Consider the following 25,909-nt stretch of genomic DNA (forward strand, 5'->3'; position numbering starts at 1 on the left):
TGTCCAAACCTGTGATTTTATGTAGAACAGAGAAACAATTTCTAAAATACAGAAATATGTATCCTTCATACATCATATTTATTTCTTAAACTTTTTATAAACTTTTTAAAGATAATCACACAATGTTTTTACCTGGTTAACACAGCAATAAACATGACCTTATAGTGTATATGCGTATTTTAACATAGTAAATACAATGTTATCGCTATAGCAAATATTTTACTAATGTTATTCTGATTTAAAATTCTTAGAGTCCATGTTTTATAATGTACTGCTCTTGATTTAGACAGATAGATGGATAGACAGGATAGACCACTTTAGTTCTTACTAGTCAAATTAAAGGTCAGTGCTGCTAAATTTCATATCCTTTTTTTGTTTTCTATATGGGAAGAATTTGGTGATTGATTTAGGTTTGGAATAAAGGACATTTCTATGACCCAAATTTCAGGAAAAACCCAGGTTTAATTTAGATCGATTTTATAAACTTAAACATATTTAAAAGCAATGTATTGCCTTTTGTAAAGTGATTGCTCTTGATTTAATATTAAGTTTAATTTTGTACGCTGAATTCTATTAAAGATATGTTCCATGTTAACAAAACAATGGTTCACAACTAAGCCAGTTTCTTTCCTTTGAGGTTAGAAGCACCATAGGAATCCATTCATTGAAAGTGTAGAGAAAATGAAAGTTCTCAATCTTGCTTTCAATATTTCCAAAATTTCTCCAAACCAGTTTAATCTGAAGACATAAATATATGGGGTTTAAAAATAATGAAGTAGGAATATACATACTACGTAATGTCAACTCTCTGCCATCTGACCATACTGTCCAGCATCTTGACTACAGGAAGTGCTCAAAAATATTTACTGAGTGACTGAGTGAATATAGGCTCTCCATTGTGAGTTGGGGTTGGAGGGAGGGGCTAAAGTTTTCAAAGAAAACCTTCTGTAAAATTATGCCTTCTTTGAGCATGCAATATCTAAAATATGGAAAATGATGTTTGAAAATTATTGAAGATCATTAATACTACAATGATCAAAAGTACAGTGACTGGATTCAATATTATATATGATATCTTACTGATATAATATGGTGTCTTTAGATCTGATTTTAACTATAGAACACTTGGAAGTTTGCCGATTGAGTGGCATTAGCTTCTGCAATTAGGGATAATTTATGTGTGTATTTTATTATATAATGTAGGCAAAACCTCACTTGAAATTTCAAGTCTTTTATCACCAACTACTAATTGTTCACTGTCAAATAATTCATTGTCATTATTTCTTTATATTGTGTATTTTGCTAGCTAATTATCAAACTGAATGATACACACATTATGGTATGTCCAAATGTGAAAGATCTAGTTACTGGATTTTTGAAGTTAAGGTTTTAAAATGTGGATCAATCATGCAATGTTCACAATATCACTGATATTTTAGCTTTGACTTTATGTACAACTTAATGTCAAAGAAACAATGTTTTATTTCCATGTGAAAATTAGTCAGGAGTAATTTGAAAACACATACCTTGAAGAGAACTTGACATGCTGTATACGATCCTGATTACAAGGCATAGAATTAGATCCATCTTGGACCTTAAAGACACAATGCGATACTTTGGTAAAAATCTTATCAATAAATTCTTTTGAGTTATTAATGTATTGGCAAATGCCTTATATATTTTCCTAACAATCTAATTTATAAAGTAATTATTGTCATAATTGCTTATATAACATTGACACTGTTTATCCATAATTTCTTATCATTTCTTTGAATTTTACCATAGGAATAAATTCTGGAGACCATGTAATTAAAGCCCATCATTTTATTGTTGATAAATTGGGCCCTGGGAAGTAAACTGCTTTTTAAATAAGTTTGAGCTGAGTCACATCTAGGCAAGCACTCTACCACTTGAGCCACACCTCTAGTCCTTAGTCAAAGGAATATTTAAAATCAGAATGCACTTCTCACTCAAAATTCAAGAATTTAAGTTTAATTTTTTTTACTTGTTCATCCTTTAAGGCTATTTCTAAACTTTTAAGGGTTGTCCTAAACACATGTACATCATTAAAATCTCTCAAGAATCAAAATATCCTATTTTTAAGAAAGTATGATTTTTTATTTTACAATTTATACTGTTATAATTGGTGTTTCAAATACTTTCTGCCTCTAGGCAAATTAATTTGGATTTTACTAATTATACACTCATCTGATATAGCAAAACACTTAAGAAAGGGCACATATAATGAGTCAGGTTTCTCAATGGGCAAATTTACTTTCTGTCAACATTGGTGGAAAGAACTAGGGAGTGTTGCCTTGTCTCATTTAGGTTTCTACTCGCAGCAGTTTTTAGCTATTCAAAAAATAGGTCATCCTGACATGCAATAAGAGTCATACTAGATTCTTTAGAAAGTAAATTTCAACATGTTATACTTTTAAAAAAATGGCATTTCATGCTGATAAAAATCACTCTATAGTGTCTAGAAACTACACTAGATTTAGTATACAGTTTTTCCCTATAAAGGGATTTATCAAGGCTGTCTTTACACTCCAACAGACAGATTGGTGAGAAATAAAAAAAATTGTCAGTGTCTCACATGTTTTGTTAATAAGTGTTTCCAAATATAATCAGATATTTGCTACTTTGCAGTACAAACATCTACCTGAGTGAGTTTTTCTACTTTCAAGTCAGACAACTGGGACCATATTGAGAAGGTCTAAGCTTCTTGGTTTATGAAGGTGTTTTCAGAAATATTTGTTTTACTTTATTTTATTTTATTCTGTGATGGGGTCTTGCTATGTTACCCAGGCTGGCCTCAAGTTCATGGGTTCAAGTGATCCGCCTGCCTCAGCCCCCAGTAGCTAAGACCACAAGTGTACATGGTCACACACCCAGCTAATGAACTTTATTGATACTAATAAATCAGAGGCCAAAATCACTCAGAAAAGATAATGGTCAATAATAGCAAAGATAAGGCCTCATATGAGTTGGCTGTCTCTGACTGAAAAATGGGAAAAGAAAAATGATTAGTAAGAATAGCATACACTGAGACATATAATGTGCTCCAAAACCAACACAGCTCACTACATTTCCTGTTTACAGGGTGACACTTATGGTAAGAATTATTACTGGGCGTATATGTAAAGTCATTTACTAAGACAGAGAGGAAGACATATTGCCTCTTCTCATTAAATAATATAATCCAGTTTATGATCTTTCTGCAAATGGCTAGTATTTATAAAGCAATATTCTTAACTTATTCACTTCACATGACTGTTAGTATCAGGGAACTGTATTTACAGAGGAGAATTATTCATGGAAAGACTTCATAGTAGACTCCTGTGAAGCATCTTGTGCTAACTAGCATCTTGTACTAATTGGATACAGGAGGCTTCTGACCCATCAGGAGCTGGTGTTCATCACACACTTATTCACCTAATATCTTTTTTGTGGTAATGGGGTTTGAACTTAGGGCCTCATGCTTGCTAGGCAAGCACTCTACCATTTGAGCCACTCTACTAGCTCTACAAAGTGTCGCTTAATGGCTAAATTTTTTAAATGGTTGTCTGTAAGAAAAGCTGGCCATGGTAATGCTGCCTTTTCTACATGAGAACTGAATTTACAACTCTAGCTTCACCAATACCTGTACTAAATAAGGTAATATTAATGTACTCATAAAACAGAAGTCAACCCTGACACTAGGATTGATTTAATTTTTCCCATAAATGTAAGAAAAAATACAGCACAGAGTATCTGACCCAGACTCAGTCACAAATAGCATCCTAAAACACAGAGTCAAAGAAAAAGATATCTGTGGTTATGTTACAAACTGAACTACCCACATTTTTCCTGGATGAATGACTGACAGGCAGAGAGCAGTGGCTGAAGCCTGTAATCCTGCCTACTTGGGAGGCAAGGATCATGAGGATTGTGGTTGAGACCCCATCTCAACCAATGGCTGGGCCCAGTGTTATGCACTTGTCATCTTAGCTACACAGAGAAGCACAACACGAATAGGTGAATCACAGTCCAGGTTGGCCCCAGCATAAAAAGCAAGACCCTATCTCTAAAATACCAAAGCAAAAAGGACTGGGGGTGTGGCTCAAGTAGTACTAGGGTCTGAGTTCAACCACCAGTACTGCCAAAAAAAAAAAAAAAACTGACAAACTACGACTGCTCAAACTATGGGTACTTGGAAGACATTTTATTTTAAAAGAATGAAGTAAGCTTATCAATTCAAGAAAAAGAAAACTGATGCTGTTGATTAGCAATGTTTGAGCTGTCAAGGAAAAATTAGCTTTTATTTTAGCACTGGGGTTGTCCTCAGGGCATCTCCCTGGCTAAGCTGGTGCTCTACTACTTGAGCAATGCTTTCAGCCTGAAAATCAGAATTTTAAACCTTTTATCTGCCACTGAGCCCTTGACAGCTTGCAAATTCTCAGTTGCATTTATGATGAAATTGATAGTGCTGTTAACAAATGCTGCTTTTTTATATTGTATAATGAAATGTGTAAACATTTGGGAACACCTATTTGCATAGTAAATCGGTATTTTCCAACTGAACAATGAGTGAAGTTAAAAATCATGCATAAGAAAAACGTATTCATAACACAAGATAGACCAATGGATCTTAATATTACTAATACAAAACTTAATTAATATGATTTTAGATTTTGCTTGTCTATTTTGGCATATTATAAAAGAATATGCACAATCATCTAACATCTATACAAAGTCTCCCTTTGCAACTCATGATATGAGAGAAGCCAGCTTTTACTTATATACTTCAAGCAAAACAACATATGGCCATAGATTGAATGCTGAAGTTGATATGAGAATCCAGATGTTTTCCATTAAGCAAGATAGATTAAAAAGGTATGCAAAAATGTAAAGCAATGACATTATCTCTAAACCTTTGTTTTGGAAAATATAGAAAATTTGCATTAAATTTTGTTTATTATTTTAACATAATAGTTTATTACTTTTTAAATAAAATGCATTTGTAAGTTTTTGCCTTTAATTTCAAATAAGTTAAATAGTAAATGGCACAATATATACAATAAAATAAAAACTTTTTGGAGTTCTCAAGGTTTAAGATTAAAAGGTAACCTGAGACCGACAAGTTTAAGAACCACTGTTTTAAGCACTTATTAATGTCATAGCAATTCATGTTGGGTATTTACCTCATTTTCTTCAGGATTTGGAGCAAATGGCTGCAAGGGTTCTATTTGGACTTCAGCCTGAATCGAATGAAATACTTCATCATTGTCTGAGGAGTCATCTTCTTTGTTCTTTAAAACAAAAAGAAGTATAAATATTTTAATTGTTTTTATAATGCAAATTATTGGGACAACTGGCATCATCCTACTATACAACTGAAAATAATTATTTTTAATATATAAAAAATGTTTTTTTCTATTAGTTCTGGATCCCCTTTGGAATCTGATGAATGCTACAGATTGTCCACAGAAAACTGTATATACATAACAATATGCATATATTTTCAGTGAAACTGCTGATTTCCTGAAGTTCATCTATGGGTATATTAAGAATGTCTACTCTGAGCTACAGGAGTTGCTCAAGTGGTACAGCACCTGCCTGGCAAGTGTGAAGCCCTCAGTTCAAATCCTGGTACCTCCAAATTAAAAAAACGTTTTATTGGTCCAAAGCTTGATTAACTTGTAACTCCAACATAACTTTCACATTTAACAAGCTGTTATAAGTCCAAAGTTTGGTCCTTATGAGCAATAGAAGATCTGTACTATATATTCCTCCCTAATAAAGCTCAGGAAATTGTATTACCTTTTAATTCAATCAATATTATCACTTGTATTCAAAGAGTGTAATGAAAATGTGGGAATTTTTCCCTGCTGGTGAGTTGAAGCACCCACAGATGTCTCTAAATTCTAATTACAGTCAATTAATTCTAAAGACCTGCATTTGACTTATAATACCAGTAATTTTATTTCATTAAGGACAATCCATAGATATTTGAATACTTGTACAAAAACCTAGGGTCATGGTATTGTCAACTATTATTTATTGCTTTTCTCTTCTACTTTAAAAGCTATATATTAAAACCAATCAATGACGATAAATACGTGCTATGCTGGTCTTTCAAGGATAAATAAAAGTATTTTCCTTAATATGAAACCCATTAGATCTAATTGGTTAATAGGGCTCATTGACTATAGTAATTAACATGTTAGATGCTCTAATTTCTCTCAAATATCACTCAAACTCTCATTTCTCCACCTGGCTTCATTCTTTTATATTCTGGAAGCTCGGCATTCATTTCTCCTTTTGGGCCTTTGCTTGCTTCTTTTACCTTTCTTCATGTTAAATATGCCAGGAAATTAGCATTTATTCAATTGGTTCAATGTGCAGGAACCCTTAGTTGGATATTCAGACAATGTTCATTCATAATTACTATATCAATTATTATTAAGTGGATGTGGATAATAAGGTTTAATTTAGTAATATCGTAATAATTCCTTTTATATAAATGAATGCTGAAAAATATTAGAAAGCAATTGTTCTCCTAATCTTTTCTGACCTCATTAATTTATCAAGCCCACAAACTCTTCATTATCAGATTAGAGTTGACAGCTTAAATTCAACAACTCAGTTAAGTTTATATACTTATATTAGGGGGTTTTGAAACAATGAAGATTTTTGATAGCTGCTAAATAAATAGAAGTTAACACATTGTATTCCACAATTTAATTTAGGTGCCAAGATCAAGTTGTAACTGGTTTCATGGTCTATGTAGCCAGGTCATTGATTAATTATGCAAAATGTGTGGCAAAATAGTGAGACAGTCATAAACACAGTAACTATATACAAAATGTTTCAGAGACCCTTTTTCATTCTCATTTTAACCTTGATTTGTGGCTTTATTTTGTACTCATATATGAAAATAGAAGAATGAAACCTTTTGAAATTGTTCTAAGAAGGGGGAAAGGGGAGGAGAGAGAATGATGGAGGGGTGAATCTAAGATATATTGTAGGCACATGTGTAAATATCACAATGCATCCCTCTGTAAAATTATTATATGCTAATAAAAAATCTAAACTAAAAAAAAACCTCTCAAGTACTGCAGTCCAGTATTCTATGACAAGAAAGAACAAATTAATTTAGAATTTAGGAGAACAAAAACTGTGCTATGTTCGAATTTTTAAATTATGAAAATAATGTTTAAAGATTCAAAATGGTAATTCTAAATGTGTATATAGTGTCCCTTTATTAGTCAAGGGAATAATTATTTCTACAGAGATACATTAAGCTATTACGTACATCATTCAAGCAATTTTTTTTCATAGTTGATTACAACTATCTCAAAGATTCAGGATAATTTATTTGAAGCACACTTTACTTAGTAAATCTTTGGCAGACCACGGGGAATATTTATTTTTATTTTACAGAGGAAAAACATAAGCATGAACTTGCACATTTTCTTTGCAGTTTTCACCCAGTAAATACTCTGAAAACACTTACATTTTCAACTTGTCTCAATTCCTCCTCGTGCTGATTAAAGATGTCCTCCCATCTGCGCTGGCGCCTTCGCCTGTGGGCTTCTAATTCTTCAAGTTCAAGCTCTTCAGGTCTTCGTAATGACTTTGCCCTGAATCTCTTTGGTGACAATCTTTTTGCCAGAGCTTGCCTTAGACTAAAAACTTTAGATTTTTTCTTCCGTGCCTGTTCTGGTTGAGAGTAAAACATGTTTGATGACAGGTTTTCCATCAGGATTTGCAGTGGACCAAGTGGCTTTGAGTTATGTGAGTTTGGTGCTCGAAGCAAGTCTCTTGATAGTCCCTCCATCAGTGCTTGAACTGATCCAACTGCCTGTGAGGGCTCTAGTGCCCAGGCCTGTGCCTGAGGTGGCCCTTCAGCTTGCCCCCCTATCGGAATGAGTACCTGAGTATCCAAATGTAGTGGCAAAAGCACATGGTGGTTCTGTGACAATAAGGGCAGGAACACCTGGGCGTGTACTCTTAATGATTCAGGTTCCTGTGCCTCAATCTCAGCCTGTGCAGGCTCAGCGGCCTGTTCCTGTACCTCTGGCTGTTCAGGTGCCTGGTTCTGGTCCACATGCTGTTCAGGTAACTGGTTCTGCCTCTGCTGTTGTTCAGCAGCTTGGCCCTGCCTTTGTTGTTCTGGTACCTGATCTTGTCCCTGAAATTCCTCTGACACCTGGTCTAGATCTTGAGGCTGTTCTGATGCTAGGGCCTGAGCCTGGGTGTGGGCCTGGACCTGGGCCTTGGCCTGAGGCTGCTGCTCTTTGGGTAAAGGGGCTTGTACCTGTAGAGGCCTAGGTACTTTACCCTGAGCCTGCAGTGGAGTGAGCACCCAGGTTGCCCTCCGTAGTCGTGGAGGTGCCTTAATCTCCATGTGTAGAGACCTAGATGCCTTAGCCTTAACCTGAGCCTGTAGTGGCATGAACACCCGAGCTGCCCCATATAGTCGTTGAGGTGCCTGAGCCTGTCCCTGTACAGACTTATGTGCACTGTCCTGACTCTGTAGTGGCATGAACACCTTGGCTGCCCCCTGCAGTTGCTGAAGTGCCTGGACCTGTGGCTCTTCTCGATCAGGTAACCATCGTGGCTGAGAGGGTTCTCCATGCAGGACTCTAAGTGGTCTGCATCTGCTGCTGGTTGGCATTCTCAGAAGCTCATGAGTGCAAGAGGGTCCTCTGAAATAAACCCACAAATGATTGCCATACAATTAGAGTTTACAGTGGAATGGAGTTATTCAGGGGAATTGCTCTCACTTTAAAAGATGGGTATCTTTTGCAAAAACATATATTTTCAGTAAATCTTTCTAGACTCATTCCTGTAGTGTCTGAAATATACTGCAGGTGATACTTGTTATACTAATGTAATAAACTAGTAATGGAGTCTGATAACCTACTTGATCATTCTATTGCTATATATTAAGGACTCTTTGGGTAGTAATAGAATTTTTCCTCAGTATTACCACACAATATCTCATGGAAATAGAGGTCTGTTATTTTTGTGTATTAGGAAGGATTGAGTTGTTTTGAGTTAAATGCAACAGTATTGAATCAACTCCTTTATGGAACTGTATCAAACTATACATGCAATTTGTCTAACGCACCTGAATCTTCTCAGGGTGTACTGTTCCTTAATAGCTTCTTCTCTTTCAAAGACCAGAGATATCCCTTTTCAAGAAAGAGAAAGAGAAATAATGAATAACCATCAGAGATGCATGTAATTCACCTTAGTCACTTGGTACTCTCTAATGCTCAGGATGTAGAGAGAATTTACAAGGGCAAGGAGAAGGTAGTCCTTTTGGCCCACTTGTGCAACACAGTGTGGTTATTTCTAGCAAATTAATTTCTCTGGACATTGGAAAGAAAATTTAGCAACCTGAATGCTGTGATTATAAAGAGAAAGAAGAAAGAATTGGACAAAGGGAAAATGGAACAGGAAAAACTCTGACTTGACTCTGGCTTGGAATTGATCTTTAGTTGTTTTAATGAGAAGGTAAAAATCTAAATTGTGTGTTTCACATTTAATACAGGTAAAACATTCAGCTTCTTTCTTGTCAGCTGTGCTATTACTATTGAAACATAGAAACTTACAAGAGTTATCTTTTGAGTTTCCTTTGTTAAAATGCTTAGGACAACTGTGTTTACATCTTTAGCATAAACTCCATATAAATGGGATATTTCCTGCAAGTAACATTCTAGAAATCTTATAGCTCTGTATATTAGCAAATTATCAAGTAAATGTACAATTTTTCTACATTTATTTGAGACTGGCTGGCCTCTGTGATGTTGGTTCAATAATTTCATCACTAGAGGTTCATAAATTTATCTTGCTGATGTTCATTTGAAAACAGGATATGTATAGTTTTGTAGATGGACAAAACATCAATGCAATCAATTCTGAAGTTCCCTGTTCTTCACTCCATTATTACTAAGGACTCTGCCTATGATCTCTGAAATTAAATTTAGAATATGTCACAAATCATAAAATTAGAGCTTTGAAGTAGTTTACCCTAGTTTTGGTGAAAAGCTATCCTGTTGTTTTGAGAATTAATAGAAGTTTAATTCTATTTGTATGAATTAATCTCTAAAATAGCAGTCAACAAATGGTTAATTACAAACCTGTGTGTCTCTACAGAGTCAATTAAAAGATCTTTAGTTAGGAGTTTACTTAAAATAACATTGATACATCACCAAATTCTATTTGAAGCTTTCAAAATCTTTGTAAATATGGATACTCATATATTAATGCTCATGTAACAGCTAATCAATTGAATAAAAATATATTGTTGGAAAAACTAAATATTGAAGGCTTCAGAGTTTTTACTTTCAATCTAATTCTTAAACAAATATTATTTTTAAAAAACAGTAAATGAATAAATTCTGATGTCATCTGAATATTTGTTCCAGTGAAACAAAACTTCACAGATTCTACCTTTTTTCTGTCTTTTTTTTATGATTCCAGCAAGATGCTTTGTTAATGACTCAACAACATGTCGTTCATTTTTTATATCCTGAACAAATGGATGATGAAGCATGTTTGCAGAAGTAGGACGAAATAGGAAGTTTTTTATCATGCACTTTTCCATGAAATTGTGGAACTTGCGGGACCTAAAAGAAGTGAATCAAAAGAATGAAAGAGAATTCTCAGGCCTGTCACACCTTTACCCACTATCACCCCTATGCCACTTTGAAGGTCATATTTTTTTTAGAGTTGCCCCTATTTATACCGAATAAATAAATAAATAAAGGATGAAGGTCAACAATTAAATCATAATGACCAGCAATACATACTAACAATATGCAAGAACTTCAGCAGATCAGCAAGCTTCACAGAGAATTCTCAAGTTTGCCTGGAGTGTTGCACTCTGGAAGAATCCTCTGTTTTAGCTTTGGGACAACCGGACAACCAACAGGGCTGTACATCAAAATCACTGACTGCCTACCTAGGCACATTGAGAAATGTCACAAATGGTACTCATTGGTTCTTCTTATTACTGGGGGAAAAACAGCTGAAAATGCCAATTACTGACAGGGCAGTAATGCCCTCATCATGTACTATAGATGGTATTACTTATTTCTAGTTGGCTACCTAGCTCTTGATGAAAACTCATCATTTAGAGTTCCCAGTTATGATACTGGATCATAGGAATTATTGTCCAACAAGGACAACCAAATGACTGAAAAGTTAGCTACTGAAAAATGTAAAATCAGCGTGTTTAGGAGATTAAGGCATACCATCCACTGGATTTAACTGTGGGAGCAGATTCCCGTAAAATAACGAAGAGGGCTTCCAAAGGCTGAAGATTACATAGAGCTGTAAAGAGAAATAGGAATGTTTACAAAGGATGAAAGGGTGACTACAGAGCACACTTCTCATTCCAGAGACTGTTCCTTCATGCAGAGTGTGTTCCTTCTTGAAGGAACTCTCAGTGTTCCTTCATATAGTTTGTTGACTAGACACTAAGAGATGAATAGATTGAAAATAATGTAAAGGCAAAGCTCATTTAACACAAACTTGCATTGTATTGCATTGCATTGTATAATACTGTAAAGCTTTGCCATTACTGGGTGTGACAAATCAATAATAAATTATATTAGATAAAATTGTTGAAGTGCTAAGTTGATGATTTATATTAGAAAACTTCATCACATAGAGAACCTGCCTAGCAAGCCTAGCAAGCATGAGGCCCTGAGTTCAAACCCCAGTGCTGCCAAAAAAAAAATACCAGAAAAGTTCATCACAAGAGGAGACACTCTCCTGTGTTGTAAAAGTATAGTATATAATTATAGACTGAAAAAGTCAGCTAGAAAAGTAACTAAGCACAATGATGTGTAAAGAAAGATGATTTACTCGTCTAGAAAGCTGAGAAGAATCTACTTTGGAAGCTGAGAGTCCTAGGAAAAGAGGTAGCTAAGAATATGTTCTCCAGAGCAAGATCATCTGTATTCAAATCCTAGCTTTGCTTCTATGACCTTGGGCAAATCACCTAACCTATCTCATGCCTCAGTTTCTTCATCTGAACAACAGGAAATGTAGCAAGAAACCTTTAAAAATTGTGATGAGGATCAAATAGCAATCTGTCAGTAAAAGTGTCTATCATATAGAAGTTAAAGTTATTAATATTATAAGATTTTAAGTATCCAACACTTCAAGTCTGAATTTACATTTTCTTTTTCATACACACAGACATACAGGAAAAGACTATTGTAATATGGGCTCTATAAGTTAATTACTTCATTAGTTTGGGAATTCTGGGATTTTATGTAAGTGTTTAAATATGTGTATCGCGTCACTTATTTCCTCTTGTGTTTCGATTAATGAAAACTGGCAGTGCAAAAAATCTCCACTAGAGAGCCATGGTGTATATTTCAGCTAACACCAGAAGCATTGTCATTCAAGTGAGGACAGTTTGATATGAATGATTCCCGATAGAACTATCCTTCCTCTATGTACATGCATCCCCAGAAAACCTGCAGCATCAAACTGCCATCTCATAGTAAGAAAAATTTTCCTCAGAGTTATTTTTATTAGGGTGGTACAAAGGCAGTCATTTTAAGGTCAAGCTTTATTCTCAATTTCATGGGTATAAATACATAGAAGGTTCAGGCTTATAATTCAGGCTTATAATTAGCTCCAAGTTCACAAGATCAGGATCATATTTAACTCTTTTAATTCCCTTAACTTATCCAATCCGTCATTAGGTACCATGCCTTAAACATATGATGACTTTGAACACTATTAAACAGTTGTCATTTATTAACATTGAGCATCATTTGGTCAACAGACAATATTTTCAGGAGTCAAGAGTTGGGCCATAGACAAGGCAAATTTTTATTAATGAAAGGGAAAAGGACACAAAAGAGTGAAGAATAAGGTGGGTAAAAGCTTGTTAACATTGGCTGTGGATGGTTTCCTAAATGGTCTAATTTTAGTAATCTCTGTAAGTGGTCTTTCCAAACCATACCTCATAACACTGCCAATGTGTTCACAATTAAAGGCCCATTCCTTTGAAATTGCAAACCTCCTTGTATAAACACACATTTTAAGGAGTTGGACACATATTAAACTGGGCTTAGTTTGAATTATGTTAAATAATGTGGTTTATTCCTACCACATATTGAGACCTGTATAAATGTGAATACTGAAGGAATGAGCCTCTTGATGAGACAGGGTACATTTAAGTCATGAAGTACTCAGGTAAAGATTAACATAGGGTATGAGAGAGGGACACTACAAGGAATAGAAACAGGGCTCTCTGCAAGAATGGTCCACAATATTAAAATTAATTTTGACAATATCATGGAGAATGACAAAACAGGGGAAGATATGGTCCAGATTAAGATAAATTGGTTGGTATAAACACTTGATAAGGAACAGTTGTTGACCCTATCCTGTTTCTCTTCAAGGAAAAGATTTATCCTTACGTAAAGGACAGAGGCTAAGAAGCACATCTCTTCAACATTAGTTGGTGTTACTCTTGTGGTATTTGGCTAGTAGCAATGTCCTCGCCTTTCAAGGCTGCCATATTGCTGAAATTCCAACCCAAAACCTAAGGACTTAAGGCAATCCTGCAGGCAAGTGTTAAGTTCTCTCTTCTTAAAGCCCTTCCAGCACCCTTTCGATGAGAAGTTATTCATTGTTTCTCCAGGAAAGACTTACTGAATAAAGACTAAAGGGAGATATTTTTGTTATCTGGCTGTCAGAGGCCATTATCAGATAGCTGTATCTTTGGAAAACCCTCTGCTCTGAGGTGATAATTATCCTAACCTAAAGGGTTGCTGTAGTTAAACTAATGATAATCATTGTCATGCAGAGTGAATACTCAAGTGTTAAAGGAGGTTTGTGAAAGAGAAATGTTTTAGGAGGGTAGCTATCTAATGTTGCTTGTGGTCAAAACTGTACCATTCCACTTATTTATCTAGGCAGGTTAGCCTTATTTTCATGTTCCTTGAGTTCAAAATCTCTTGGTCCTCACTGATCTTTTCAAAGATGATTTCTATTTGCATATTCTGTGAAAAGCACCTTTTCTGTACTCATGTGAATCTGCTCTTCACTTCTTTCTTGCTCCCATGACTTAATATTTTGGAATTAAAATGCTAGTCTTTTGAGAAAGACTTATGAGGAACATTCAGAAATAATGAAAGAAAAGATGCAGTCATGCATCTTACAGTCATGTATTGCAACTAAATTCATGTATCAATACTAATATGAAATACCATTATTGCATATTTAAAGAAAGAGGGGTGAGAGAAAGAGGTAGAGAATGAAGAGGAAGAGGAGGACGAGGAAAAGCTGTTGCTGCTCATCAATCTATCATAACCTCAGCATGTTTTCCAAACAGAAATAATCAGAAGATGATGAGTTTCATTTCAATTTTACATTTGTGGCATATGCTATATCATTTACATTTTAATATTTTCCATCATTAATTTTTTATTCACCCAACTTAGTATTTTGAAGTTTGGGAGCACTATAGTACAGACAGTAGCAAACTGATTTCAATGTCTGTCTTAGTTTTATTTCAGCCCCTCATTGGTTGGTATCACAGGGGACACCAAAAGTTTGAATTCTGTTACCATTTCTACTCCTTGCTTTCCCTGTCACTGGTCTTGTGAAACAATGCTAATATAGTTCAACTTTATAAAGTTTGGTGAGTGGCTGCTGTACAGGAACATGAAAACATATAAAAAGACTGCTGGGAAAGAAAATAACAAACATGCCTGAAGGCATTTCTCTCACTTCTCACACAACATTACAAGGAATGCATTATCATTTATATATCTGGATTTAAATATTAAAGCCAGCAAATGTGCTATGGAACCATACATTATGATGGATATCAGTGATTTATACCCAAGTTCACATTCTATTTTCATTTTCCTATAAGAAAAACATGAGAGAAGAGGATCCCTCCCACTAGGTCATTTAAATGAAGGGGAAGTAGGGAATGCAAGAGGAAATAGTTAAGGGCATTGGGGTGGCTGAAGGGAGCAAATAAGTCACCAAAGGTGTTCTGGATTGACTCCAAAGGTGTGTGTGGGAGGAATGCTTAATTTGGAACATTGCTGAAAATTGGTTCAATTTCAATGAACTACTGGGAGACTTTCTCAACTATCCTATCATAAAGCAGTAGTAGCGTGTGTCCATAGATGTTCTTGAACCTAAATATTCCACTAGTCAATATAAATCGGAATGCCTTTGAATTCTTTCTCAGGATTGCCAGGACCAAATAATACTGAGGCCAAATTAAAATATTACTCAGTCAACCTAAAATAAGGTATCATAAGGAAGATAAAAGCATAAGTTGTCCTTATATATCTAAATCTTATGATTCTGACAAAAGCATTTAGTAATCACTGAGCAGGCCACCATTTATGGGTTAATACATATGGTGACATTTGTGTGACCAGTAAAAGCTGCTCGGTATAAGAGGCAGTCTCATCATCTTCCAGAGAGATAGATTTGTACAGTACATTTTCCTAACTTTTGACAAATACCAAAAATAACCAGACATTTTTACTTACGAGGAGCCCCTTCAGCCATTTCAATAGCAGTGATTCCCACAGACCACACATCACTCTGCAAAGCAAAAGGTGACAAAAAATCACTTAAAAAAGTAAATCATAAGTATTAAGAATTTCAAAACAATCTTTGGCTGATAGTAGGGGTGTCAATGCCAGAGTAATTTTATAGGCTTTCTATAACAAAGTTTTAATATAGATGGACATTATATAATATTGATATTATCTCAGCTTATAACCTGCCAGTACCTCACTATACAGTAAGTTGATATGGAATGAGGTTCAGTGAAAGGAAAGTTTGTCTTGGATGTACTGCTATTGTTGCCTTACCTGAAACACCAAAAGGAACATACCATAAAGAAGTCTTAACACATAGACCCACAGCTGTATGATCATGGGCAAATGATATAACTCTCTCTACCTCAATTTCATTCTATGTAAAATGGGACTTATAATAGCACCTTGGTGTGCATGTTTGTCTGTATATACATATATACACATTTAATGTATATAAATATAGTCTACATTTATATTAAACATAAAAACACATTTAATAATTTATATATTAAGCATCAATTTATATTTTATATATACATTATGAATATACATTATGAAATTTATTCATGTATATAAATATATATACATTTCTGTATGTCCTGCAATACAGTAACTGAAGCTAGAATTATCACAAAGCTTTTAGAATTATCTTCATCATTATTAACTGCACTTATTTTTCAGAGCATGGAAAGGGCATAAGGGCTAGAGGAACACTGACTGAATGATTCATATTAATTTAAGTTTTGGATACCCAGTTTATCAATCTCTTAGCTTCAATTCTTTCAATAGTCTAAGATAAAGCTTTCTTTCTATTACATGGGGATAAAAAAACAAAAATAACTAATACAGGTGAAAGTTTTTAGAAGAGTGCAAAAATGTACGTTTAAAGCACTATTTTTACAACATGATAATTTATGCTTCCATAGTCTCTATAGTTCTTAATATAGCACAGAACATGTCATAGGCTCTCAGTAAATAATTATTTTGCAGATCAAGCAAAGGGCATTTACGGAACTGGAAAAGAGATGAAACTTAATCAACCTCAAGTATTGAGTCCTAGATTCCACTCAGGAGACCACAACAAATTGTTTGGATGACTTATGATGTGGAGAGTAAGTGAAGTTTTCCAGTCTATAGCAAATGGAGAGTTTTATCTTTCCACATCAGCTTTTAAAAAGTGTACATAGATGTATATTGTCCAAATTTCAGCTTCAGTGGAAACTTTAATAAATAGCATAAATTGTTACTTAATTCATCTTTTCCAATGATTTTCTGTGGTTTTCGAGGTGAACCATGCACCAAGGATTTTCTCCATTACCCAAAGCAATCAATTATTTTTTCTTTTTGGATTTAAGTTATTGTGGAGATTGATTATTGGATTTACATTTATTAATTTTTAAGTTTATAAAAATCTCTGTCCCTGGAAATTAAATTTCCAAATAAAGCCCATCTTTACCAATAAGTTGCAAGCAACATGAACTAGATATTCTACTTCAAATCTTAATAACTCTCAAAGGTCTACTATGTCTACATTCTTAGAAAATATGCATACTATCAAACCACATATAAGAATAGAGGCTAGTATTTCCTATTAGAATTAATGTGAAAGGAAGGCTGCTTGCTTTTATTCTTTTATTTTATCATTAAAATAAATGTTAGTCAAAATACTTTCTAAATGATTCCAACTGTTTGAAGCCTCACACTCACTCTGTAATCATAGGAGCGCCTTGGGTCCTCATCACAGTTAATCACCTCAGGTGCCATCCAGTATGGTGTCCCAATGAAGCTATTTCTCCTTCCATTAGTTCTGCTCACCTGGGCACTCACTCCAAAATCCACTACAAAATTCAGCATATGTCAAAATAATTAATCAGGAACAAAAAGCTCAATAAGTTATTACTTTAACTTGGAAAGCTAATACAAAAGCCACAATGGATAACAGATTTTCATTCCAGCAGAGCAAACTTTACCATGAGGTCTACCCCAGGAATACTGGGAAATAACCTTTTTCTGCTATTTATGTTGGAATGAGACTCAACAGTGTGATTATAAATCTACAGTAGGTTTGGCTGAATGTTTACCATGAATATTAAAAATAAAGTTCCATCGGTACACCCTGAACCTCTGAAGTGATAACATATGTAGTGTTTGGGCCTGCCACCAAACTGAAGGAAAGCACCATAAGCAACAACTAAGAAATATAAACCCTATTAGCAGTTGATTAAGAAGCCTCGCTCACGACATTAGAGCTTCCTATCACAGTGATAAAAAATGAGTTTTCTGGCAGAATTTAAAATTCTTACACAGATCTTCTTAACCAGATGCAAATATTTACTGTGGCATCTATATTTTAGCTTAAGCTATAAAAGTTCAGTTTCCTATTCATCTGTGGGATACATTATAAGAAAATATTTAGTGTGGTATCCTCAGAAACAGACAGAAAAAAGGCTAAAGTAGACTGGTGCTATTTATTCCAGAAAAAATAAGGCAGGGATGAAAAATGAAGTAGATTTTCTAATTTAGAATGGTTTCCAGGAATCTAGAGGATGGCAAACAGAATTGACTGAAAAGTAGTTTGAAGAATTTAGGGGAAGAAAGGAAAAGCTACTAGTTTAAGGCAGTCTTTCAGAAAGGATTTAACAAGAACAAAAAAAGTATCCAAAGTATCATGAAGATCACCATTGGGTGTTGCACAATCTCATTATCCAGACATTTTTTTAAAAAAAGAACTAGGTAAAATAAGAGCTCTGCATTCCCACTATTTCTGATGGCCAACTTCAAGTGCCAAGAAATAACTTTGAAGGTCATAAACTGATATATGACATATGTCCAGAGAAGAAAATGAAAGAAGAAAAGACTACAAGAAAGTGATAAATAGAGAAATAAAGGCTGAAATTACAATAAAAGGTAGAATTTAAACCTCAAAAATGGCATAATTTAATCTTTTCTAAAATGATGTAAAGAACTGGAATATGAAGGTTATTGATTAATTGTAATCACAACATAATCATTTTCCTCTTTTTTTGCTGTCACTTCCTTTGGCTATCATTAGATTTGTCTTCTGCAATCTTCTCATGATACTTAAAAATAATTGTTTAACAATTATGCACAAAATAAGCCTGATTAAATTCTACTCTAGCACTAAAAGGTTTTTCTTTCAAAGTACATTAACTTCAGTACATGAGTTTTGTGGCAAACACTTCAGTGACTTTTTACTTATTTACAATTTATTTTCTGTGTTGCAAATGGTAGGTTTGGCTAGCAACTTGACTCAAGTATAAGGGAGTGCTGCTCTATATGTGAACACAGTCTTTAGTCTTATGGTGGACTGCCTATTCTATACAGCTGAATTAGAAATCTACATGCTTCTCATGTATTTTAATGTTGTTTCTTAAAATTGTATTTCCAGGTTTGTGGCTTTTAGATACAAAAGAGATAATACATTTTCATGAAATTTCTTTCACTTATTTCAAAAACAAACAATTACTACCTCAAACTTCTCTTACAAATGTACAGTAAAAAATGTTCAAAATGAATGATCAAAATCTCTACTTTAGTTCTATTTGGTTAGCAAGAAAGTGGGAAATATCTTAAAGTCATGTTAAGAGACATGTTTTAAAAAGAGTTGATTTAATTAAAATAATACAAATGATTTATGTTCTATATCAATGTGGTTATCTGCCATTGTATAGTAGTGACATAATTTATATAGCATTATTTAAAAGCCAAATAAATACTAAAAGGTACAATACATTTTTCCTTGTGTACCTGTGATATAACATATGTAATTATTTTCCAATAAACTATGCCACTCTAAACCTCTGGAATAGAAAGCAATGGATTTTCTGTTCCTTTCACTTCAAATTCTGAATTTGATTTGGATATTTTGGAGCATCACTTTTGATCCACATTATTTCTTTAAATATTTGAGGGAAAATTGCAAAGAAGCAATTTGTGTATAAGTAGTTTAAAAGTTCTTTGATATTCTTGGGAAAATATGGCTCTGTGGTGTGTAATAATTTTATTTTTTAACCCTTGTCCATAACACACAAACTTGCATATGATAAATTCTCAACTCAATTGTTGAAATAAAAATATAATAGCTATCTGTGATAGAATGTAAGGCAATGACCAGAAAGTAGGCACCATTATAATTTGAAATTGTTTTAACTACATAGTTTCAAATAATTCATAAGGTACATCCTTTTTGTCTTGCCCTACTTCCACTCAAAAGCAAATTTCCAACTTTAACTGGTTTTGTAGGCAGGGAAGACCCACCTCAAATAAGTAAAAGATGTTGGCAATCACATGATAAATACCACGACAAAAAGATGCTTTAGGCCCTATCTAGCATATGGAAAGAATAAACTTACCAAGTTTTACTTCAGCGTTATGAGTCAGTAGTACATTCTGACCTTTGATGTCCCGATGAATTACTCGGTGTGCATGAAGATGTGCTAATCCCTGTATGTATATATATATATATATATGCACATTAAAAAAGCTACATCAGTATATAAATATTTCTCTTTTCTGGTACTGCTCTTAGTATTTTTGGAAAAACTTTTGGTAAGAAAAATGGCCCACATTTGATCTTTCAGACAAAATTCTTTCTTTAGGCTGGAATGACTTCAACCAGTTCCCAGAAATACTACTTTTGGCTATAAGAAAAGGAAAATAAATCAGGACACCCATGAAAGAAAAAGAACACCAAAAAGTAATATTTGTATACATTGGGCCACTTTACCTTCCTTTCTAACTTCCATATTTCCAACTAACCATAACAATAAAGACCTGGACATCTTAACTATATCATAGCTCAGCCATTGTTTTGTTTTATTTCTCTTCCAACCATTTGTTTAGTCCAAAATAATTTCTAGTCAGCCTTGTAGGCTGAGAAGTTGAGGGATTATGGAAATTCATTTTAAAGCATTTGCAATTTGTGTTGGCTTGCTATGTTGGCTCTAGCCCATTCACCATTAAACCTAACCCGTGACCTGGTTAAACCATGACATGGTAGGAAGTGTTAGGCTGCGGTGAGATTGCTCCTAACACCAACTGGGGATTAATAATAGAAGTAACAATAAAACAGCTAATACTTATTGAGCCCTTATTCTTTACTAGGCATTGTGCTAAGTACTTTAAATGCAGTAATTTACTAAATTCTCACAGCAACTCTTTGAGGAAGGTACAAATATCACAACACATTACACATGAGGAAAGTGAGACTTAGAAAAATCAAGTAATTGACTGAAAGTCACACAGCTAAACAGTGTAAATTCCATGCTAAATTGGAATTTATACTTAGTTTAGAATTTTCACTCTTAACCATTTCTGCTATTATCACAAAGGAATCCAATCAAATGGGGGAAGGACATTCTATCAACGTTCAGAGGTCCTGTTCACTTCTGCTAATATCCTTCTTGGGTAGGCCTAAGCACTAAACAACAAAGAAAAATGTGAGTTTGGTACATTAATTATATTGTTGCTCTCACCCAGTTGGGTGTAGGAAATTTAAAAGGTGATGCAGTATTTAAAGAGGATTATGTGTCTGAAAAATTATTTCAGATAGTTTGTGGCCATTTTCTAGAATACTGACTCATCTTCATTATAATCTGTGATGATATGACTATGCCTCTTTTTTTAAGAACTCTAAAATTCATAATAACATAAAAGGTAATCCAGTGGTTATTTCCTTTCTTTCTTTGGGTGGTTGGTTGGACTACTGTTTCAATTTAGGGCTTCGTGCTTGCGAAACAGGCATTCTACCACTTGAGCCATAACTTCAATCCATTTTGCTCTGGTATCTTGCAGATGGGGTCTCACAAACTACTTGCTTGGACAGGCCTTGAGCCACAATCCTCCAGATTTCAGCCTCCCAAGTAGCTCTGATTACAAATATGAGCCACTGGCACCTAGCTCCAAGTGGTCATTTCCATTATCCATTGAACATAGTAGAGCGAACGTGACAGTCATGAAAGGCTATGATTTGGAAAGATTTGGTTATCCAGTCTTGTGATCTATCTTGAAGTTGAAGGATATCACCTAAGCATATGTTTTCTCCAATATTTTTGGCCTTTTTGGGTTCCCTGATCTAGAATTTATATTTGGATATGAAAAATAAGGTGTATTGTATGTATTATTACCAAGTTCTTTCAAGACCAGGGGATAAGGATTATATGAAGACTCACCTGAAGGATTTCTCGGCAGATATAAGCAATCCAATCTTCTTTTAAACTCTGATTTCTTGTCATCCTCACTACATCAGTGACTGAGCCTGCTGCACATAGCTCCATCACCATCTGCAAGGAAGCCATGAGAGTATAAAAGCATAGAAAATAATTCTCTGAAAATACCTGGAGAGTTCCAGTCTATATTGCTTGTATTTATATGTAATGTTTAGAGACTACGGCACTGAAAACACTGTCTTAATTGTATCTTGGAAGACTCCAAAGACTAGTAGAATTAGAAAGAATTTGTGGAGGATGGAAGCCAGGTACCACACCAGGGATATGTAACCAAGATGAGGGATTTGAGTTAATCATTGAATCATAGGAATTGCTTTGATATGATTAGAAGGAAGAACATTTGGTTTATGGAAAACACAATGAATAAATGCCCTTGGAAAAGATCTTGTGCAGGGGACTAGCCTGGGTGATGGTTGGAGTGGAAAGAAAAAATATTTGAATGAACAGTTTGGTTGGAGGTGGAAAAGTAGAAAATGGAATGTCTAAGACTAGGTTTGGTTTCCATAGTTTTGTTTATATTTTCAAATTCCAGATTATGTTTTCCCAAGGGGAAGCTGTCAGTTGAATTTCTATAGGATAATTTCTTCCAAATGGGATTACTGCTAAGGAAAACCTATTTTAAAGTTAACATATTTGTAGTATTTCATTTTGATTTTATTACATTCATACACAGAATTTGTCCAAAAAATTTTTGCCACCAATCAATTGAGTAACCAACTAGTAAATTTCCTCCCAGATAGTATTAGCTAACTGTTGGACAGAGCAGCGTGACTTAATAAACTTTCCTTTAAGTGCAGGTATCTGCATCACTGCTCACATCAAAACTGCTTTGTCAAAAAAGCAAAGCATGTTTTTTATCCATAGACAATTAATGGACACTATAGATAAATGAAAGTAAAAGGATAAACTCCAATACTGAATATTAAAAATTAACTACCTTATCTCTTTTAATAAGGTAGATGTTAATATTTTCCTTTCAGAAAACTACCCCCTTAAATTACAGTTGTTTACCACAGATATTACTGCATGCCTTTGTCCTGAGTATACTGTCACCAGAAGAGAGGAGGAAGCTAAACACTTAAACTACAAACAGTTGATTTTCATGTAGGGAATTAAGAGCTAACTCTATATTAAATGGGCACAGCATATACACTGTGGTAAGGAAAGAATAAGGTGCTCGTTTTGAACCATGAGTAACCTGAATTAAAGCCATTCTCCTAAAATGAACCCAGAAATACCTTGCTAATATTATGGAAGTTCAAAGAGCTTGATTATAAAAAGAATGTGTGGCATTCACAATCATTTTCCTGGCTTTATAAGCACAGTGCCTGGCACATATGATTTGTAAGTGGTGATTTTTCTTTTTGCTTACTTCCTATTTGTTTTTTCTGATTTATATGGACAATAAAGTGTATTTATGCCTTAAGTTCCTACTCATCCTTCATGCTTTTATTTCCTTAAGGAAGAGTTTCTCATTCCCAAGTTTAATTTAGTTTATTTTTGTTATTCACCCTCATAGAACCATGTTTTTTTCCTTCTAATTGTACATTTGTGTGACTGTATGATTGACACTGGTCTTTGCAAATAGACTATAAGCTCCAATGGGCCAGGAGCATATCTATTCAGCTTACTGTTGTATCCCCAGCATCTAGTAGAATGCCTGGCAAATAAATGGTTTTCAATGAATGTATGTTGAATGACTGAATGAATTGAGTACTAATAATATATATCCAATAAGAAGACTGCAACATTTCTCATAGTTTGCCATACTGTCAAGAGGAAAACACTTGTAAGTAAAGATATATGAAAATACAAATGGTGTATGCAAAAAATAAAAAATAGTAATCATTAAAATTGTGCAGCAATATTTAATAAAATCTCAGCTGGAATTGTCAGAAAATAGAGGATTCATGTTAACAAGAAAATAAAAAACATGAAGATCTCTAAATTGGTGATTCTTAGTGTAGTGCTCAGACCAGCAGGATGAGCATCACTTATGAACTTATTAGAAAATAAAAATTTCATACACATCTCAGACCTGTTGAATTGAAAACTTTGTGAATGGAGTTCAGCATTCTGTGTTTTATAAGGCTCTTCTGATGCATGCTAAAGTTGGAGAACCACTGTTTGAACTCAAACCCTTGTTGAAAACCTTTCTATCGTTTCCATTGTCTTACTTCCTAATGTCCATTACATAAAATGTAACAGAATTTTTCACTGAAATTTTAGGATTCTGAAAAGGTTCAGTCATTATTTTGAACAAAATACTAATCTGGACTGGAAATGAAAATGTACTAGAGAAAAGGTTAGATCAAAAAGAATTAACCTAGAAGGTAACACCCACGCACAGGAAATCAATGTTAGTCAACTCCCTGTATAGCTATCCTTATCTCAACCAGCAAAAACTCTTGTTCCTTCCTATTATTGCTTATACTCTCTCTACAACAAAATTAGAAATAAGGGCAAAATAGTTTCTGCTGGGTATTGAGGTGGGGGGAGACGGAGGGGGAGGAGTGGGTGGTAAGGGAGGGGGTGGGGGCAGGGGGGAGAAATGAACCAAGCCTTGTATGCACATATGAATAATAAAAGAAAAAGGAATAAAATAAAATAAAATACAAAAAAAAGAAAATGTAGCAAGTGGAGAGATTATATGTACAATGATTCTAATATTCCAAATATTCTGTTTTTAAGAAGGATATCATTGACCAAAGCTCTTTATCTTGCTAATATGGTAGATGGCAGTAAAAATTCCGATAACTGTGACTTAGTTAGATTAGGGTTCAACTGGCCTCTAAAATTTATATTTGTTGATCTCGAATTTGCAATACTCCAGCTATGATTAATAAAGAAGAATAAATCAATTAAATATTTAGAAAAATGTTCCTAAGAGTTATGTTTATACATAAGTGCATATACTTTGAAAACACTTAAAATGTACCCATATGTTCCTGTCAAAAGCTAATTAGAATTGATTTTTATTCAGCCATTATTTATAAAATCCATCAGACATCCTCTATACCAACAAAATAGTAATTACTTGAAGTTAAAAGCAGCAAAGCTATATTTAAAAATACTTATGTTAGTTATTGTCAATGTCCATTTGAATCCTCCCCCATCTCAACAATAAGCCTTTTGCCAGGCATATAAGTTATTTTTCCATATTTTATCTCTCTCATCTCCAGGAGTCAGAGTACATATTGCTATACTACCTTGTGCAATTGAATGTATAAGTTTTCCAGTAAGTGCAAAAAAGTGACATCTCAGCTCCTGAAAATGTACATCCTTGGATAAGACTTTTTTTATGGAATAATATCAGGATAATTAAAAACATACCCAAAGTTGGTGCCTGTGGCCAGGGGGACTCAGCTTGAAAAATGCACCATAAAAGGACACAATGTTTTTGTGGAAAGAGTATTTCCTCAGAAGGTTGAGTTCAGTCCTGAGATCCTCTTCCTCATCCTATGGAATAAGAACAGACAGCAAAATTTCTAAGCTATGCAATTCAATGACTATTGGTCTCCAAATTTTTACAGATTCACAGAGGAAAATACTTTGACAACCCATTATATTCTATAAGAATTCATAATAAAACTCAACTAAAATTTTCAGCAGATGGAGATCTCTGATTAATTTGGAATTGCATAAAGAAGGGTAATTGAAGATCTTTTAATTCAGCAATTCTTAAAGTGTGGTCCCTGGATCAGCAGCACTGACCGCTGTATAAAGTTTCCACTGAATGGAGTCATAGCATTTTTGTTTTATCTTGTTTTAAAAAGTTCAAATTCTCTGAGAAATAGCTGGCAGCTACAGAACCTTTTCTCATTTTCCTAGAATTTTCGAGTAGATTTACCTATAAGCATTCAAGTACTAGAAAATATACCTAGATACCTCTTTGTCTTGTGGGAGAAGATGATGGAACTTAATTTGTCCAGGTGCAAACCTCAAGGGCAGCTTCTCCCTTTCTGTTTATTGGGTAATAAAGGTGTGGATAAATAAAACAATCAACTCATAATGTAAGAATTACATAGACGTTCAGGATCCAGTCTCATCCTAGCCTCTCAAAGAAGT

The 25,909-nt window shown here is 34.3% G+C and overlaps 1 protein-coding gene and 1 long non-coding RNA gene across 16 annotated transcripts in view; one reads left to right on the top strand and one right to left on the bottom strand.

Moving 5' to 3' along the window:
• The window catches only part of LOC141419754 (uncharacterized), a 279,105-nt gene that overhangs the window by 100,090 nt on the left and 153,106 nt on the right, over positions 1–25,909 (top strand). The window lies entirely within an intron of this gene.
• Positions 1–25,909, bottom strand: part of Nrk (Nik related kinase) — a 121,644-nt gene that overhangs the window by 36,524 nt on the left and 59,211 nt on the right. For both annotated transcript variants that reach the window (XM_074063282.1, XM_074063283.1), the window contains exons 5-15: positions 25,175–25,300; positions 21,785–21,895; positions 19,967–20,057; positions 17,301–17,431; positions 15,540–15,594; positions 11,250–11,328; positions 10,447–10,622; positions 9,119–9,182; positions 7,499–8,693; positions 5,184–5,291; positions 1,527–1,594 (exon numbers count right to left, since the gene is read on the bottom strand). In XM_074063282.1, the coding sequence (XP_073919383.1) occupies positions 1,527–1,594; positions 5,184–5,291; positions 7,499–8,693; positions 9,119–9,182; positions 10,447–10,622; positions 11,250–11,328; positions 15,540–15,594; positions 17,301–17,431; positions 19,967–20,057; positions 21,785–21,895; positions 25,175–25,300 (2,204 nt within the window). The remainder of the gene's footprint in view (positions 1–1,526; positions 1,595–5,183; positions 5,292–7,498; positions 8,694–9,118; positions 9,183–10,446; positions 10,623–11,249; positions 11,329–15,539; positions 15,595–17,300; positions 17,432–19,966; positions 20,058–21,784; positions 21,896–25,174; positions 25,301–25,909) is intronic.

This window comes from Castor canadensis, chromosome X (assembly GCF_047511655.1).
Source record: "Castor canadensis chromosome X, mCasCan1.hap1v2, whole genome shotgun sequence".
NCBI lineage: Eukaryota > Metazoa > Chordata > Mammalia > Rodentia > Castoridae > Castor > Castor canadensis.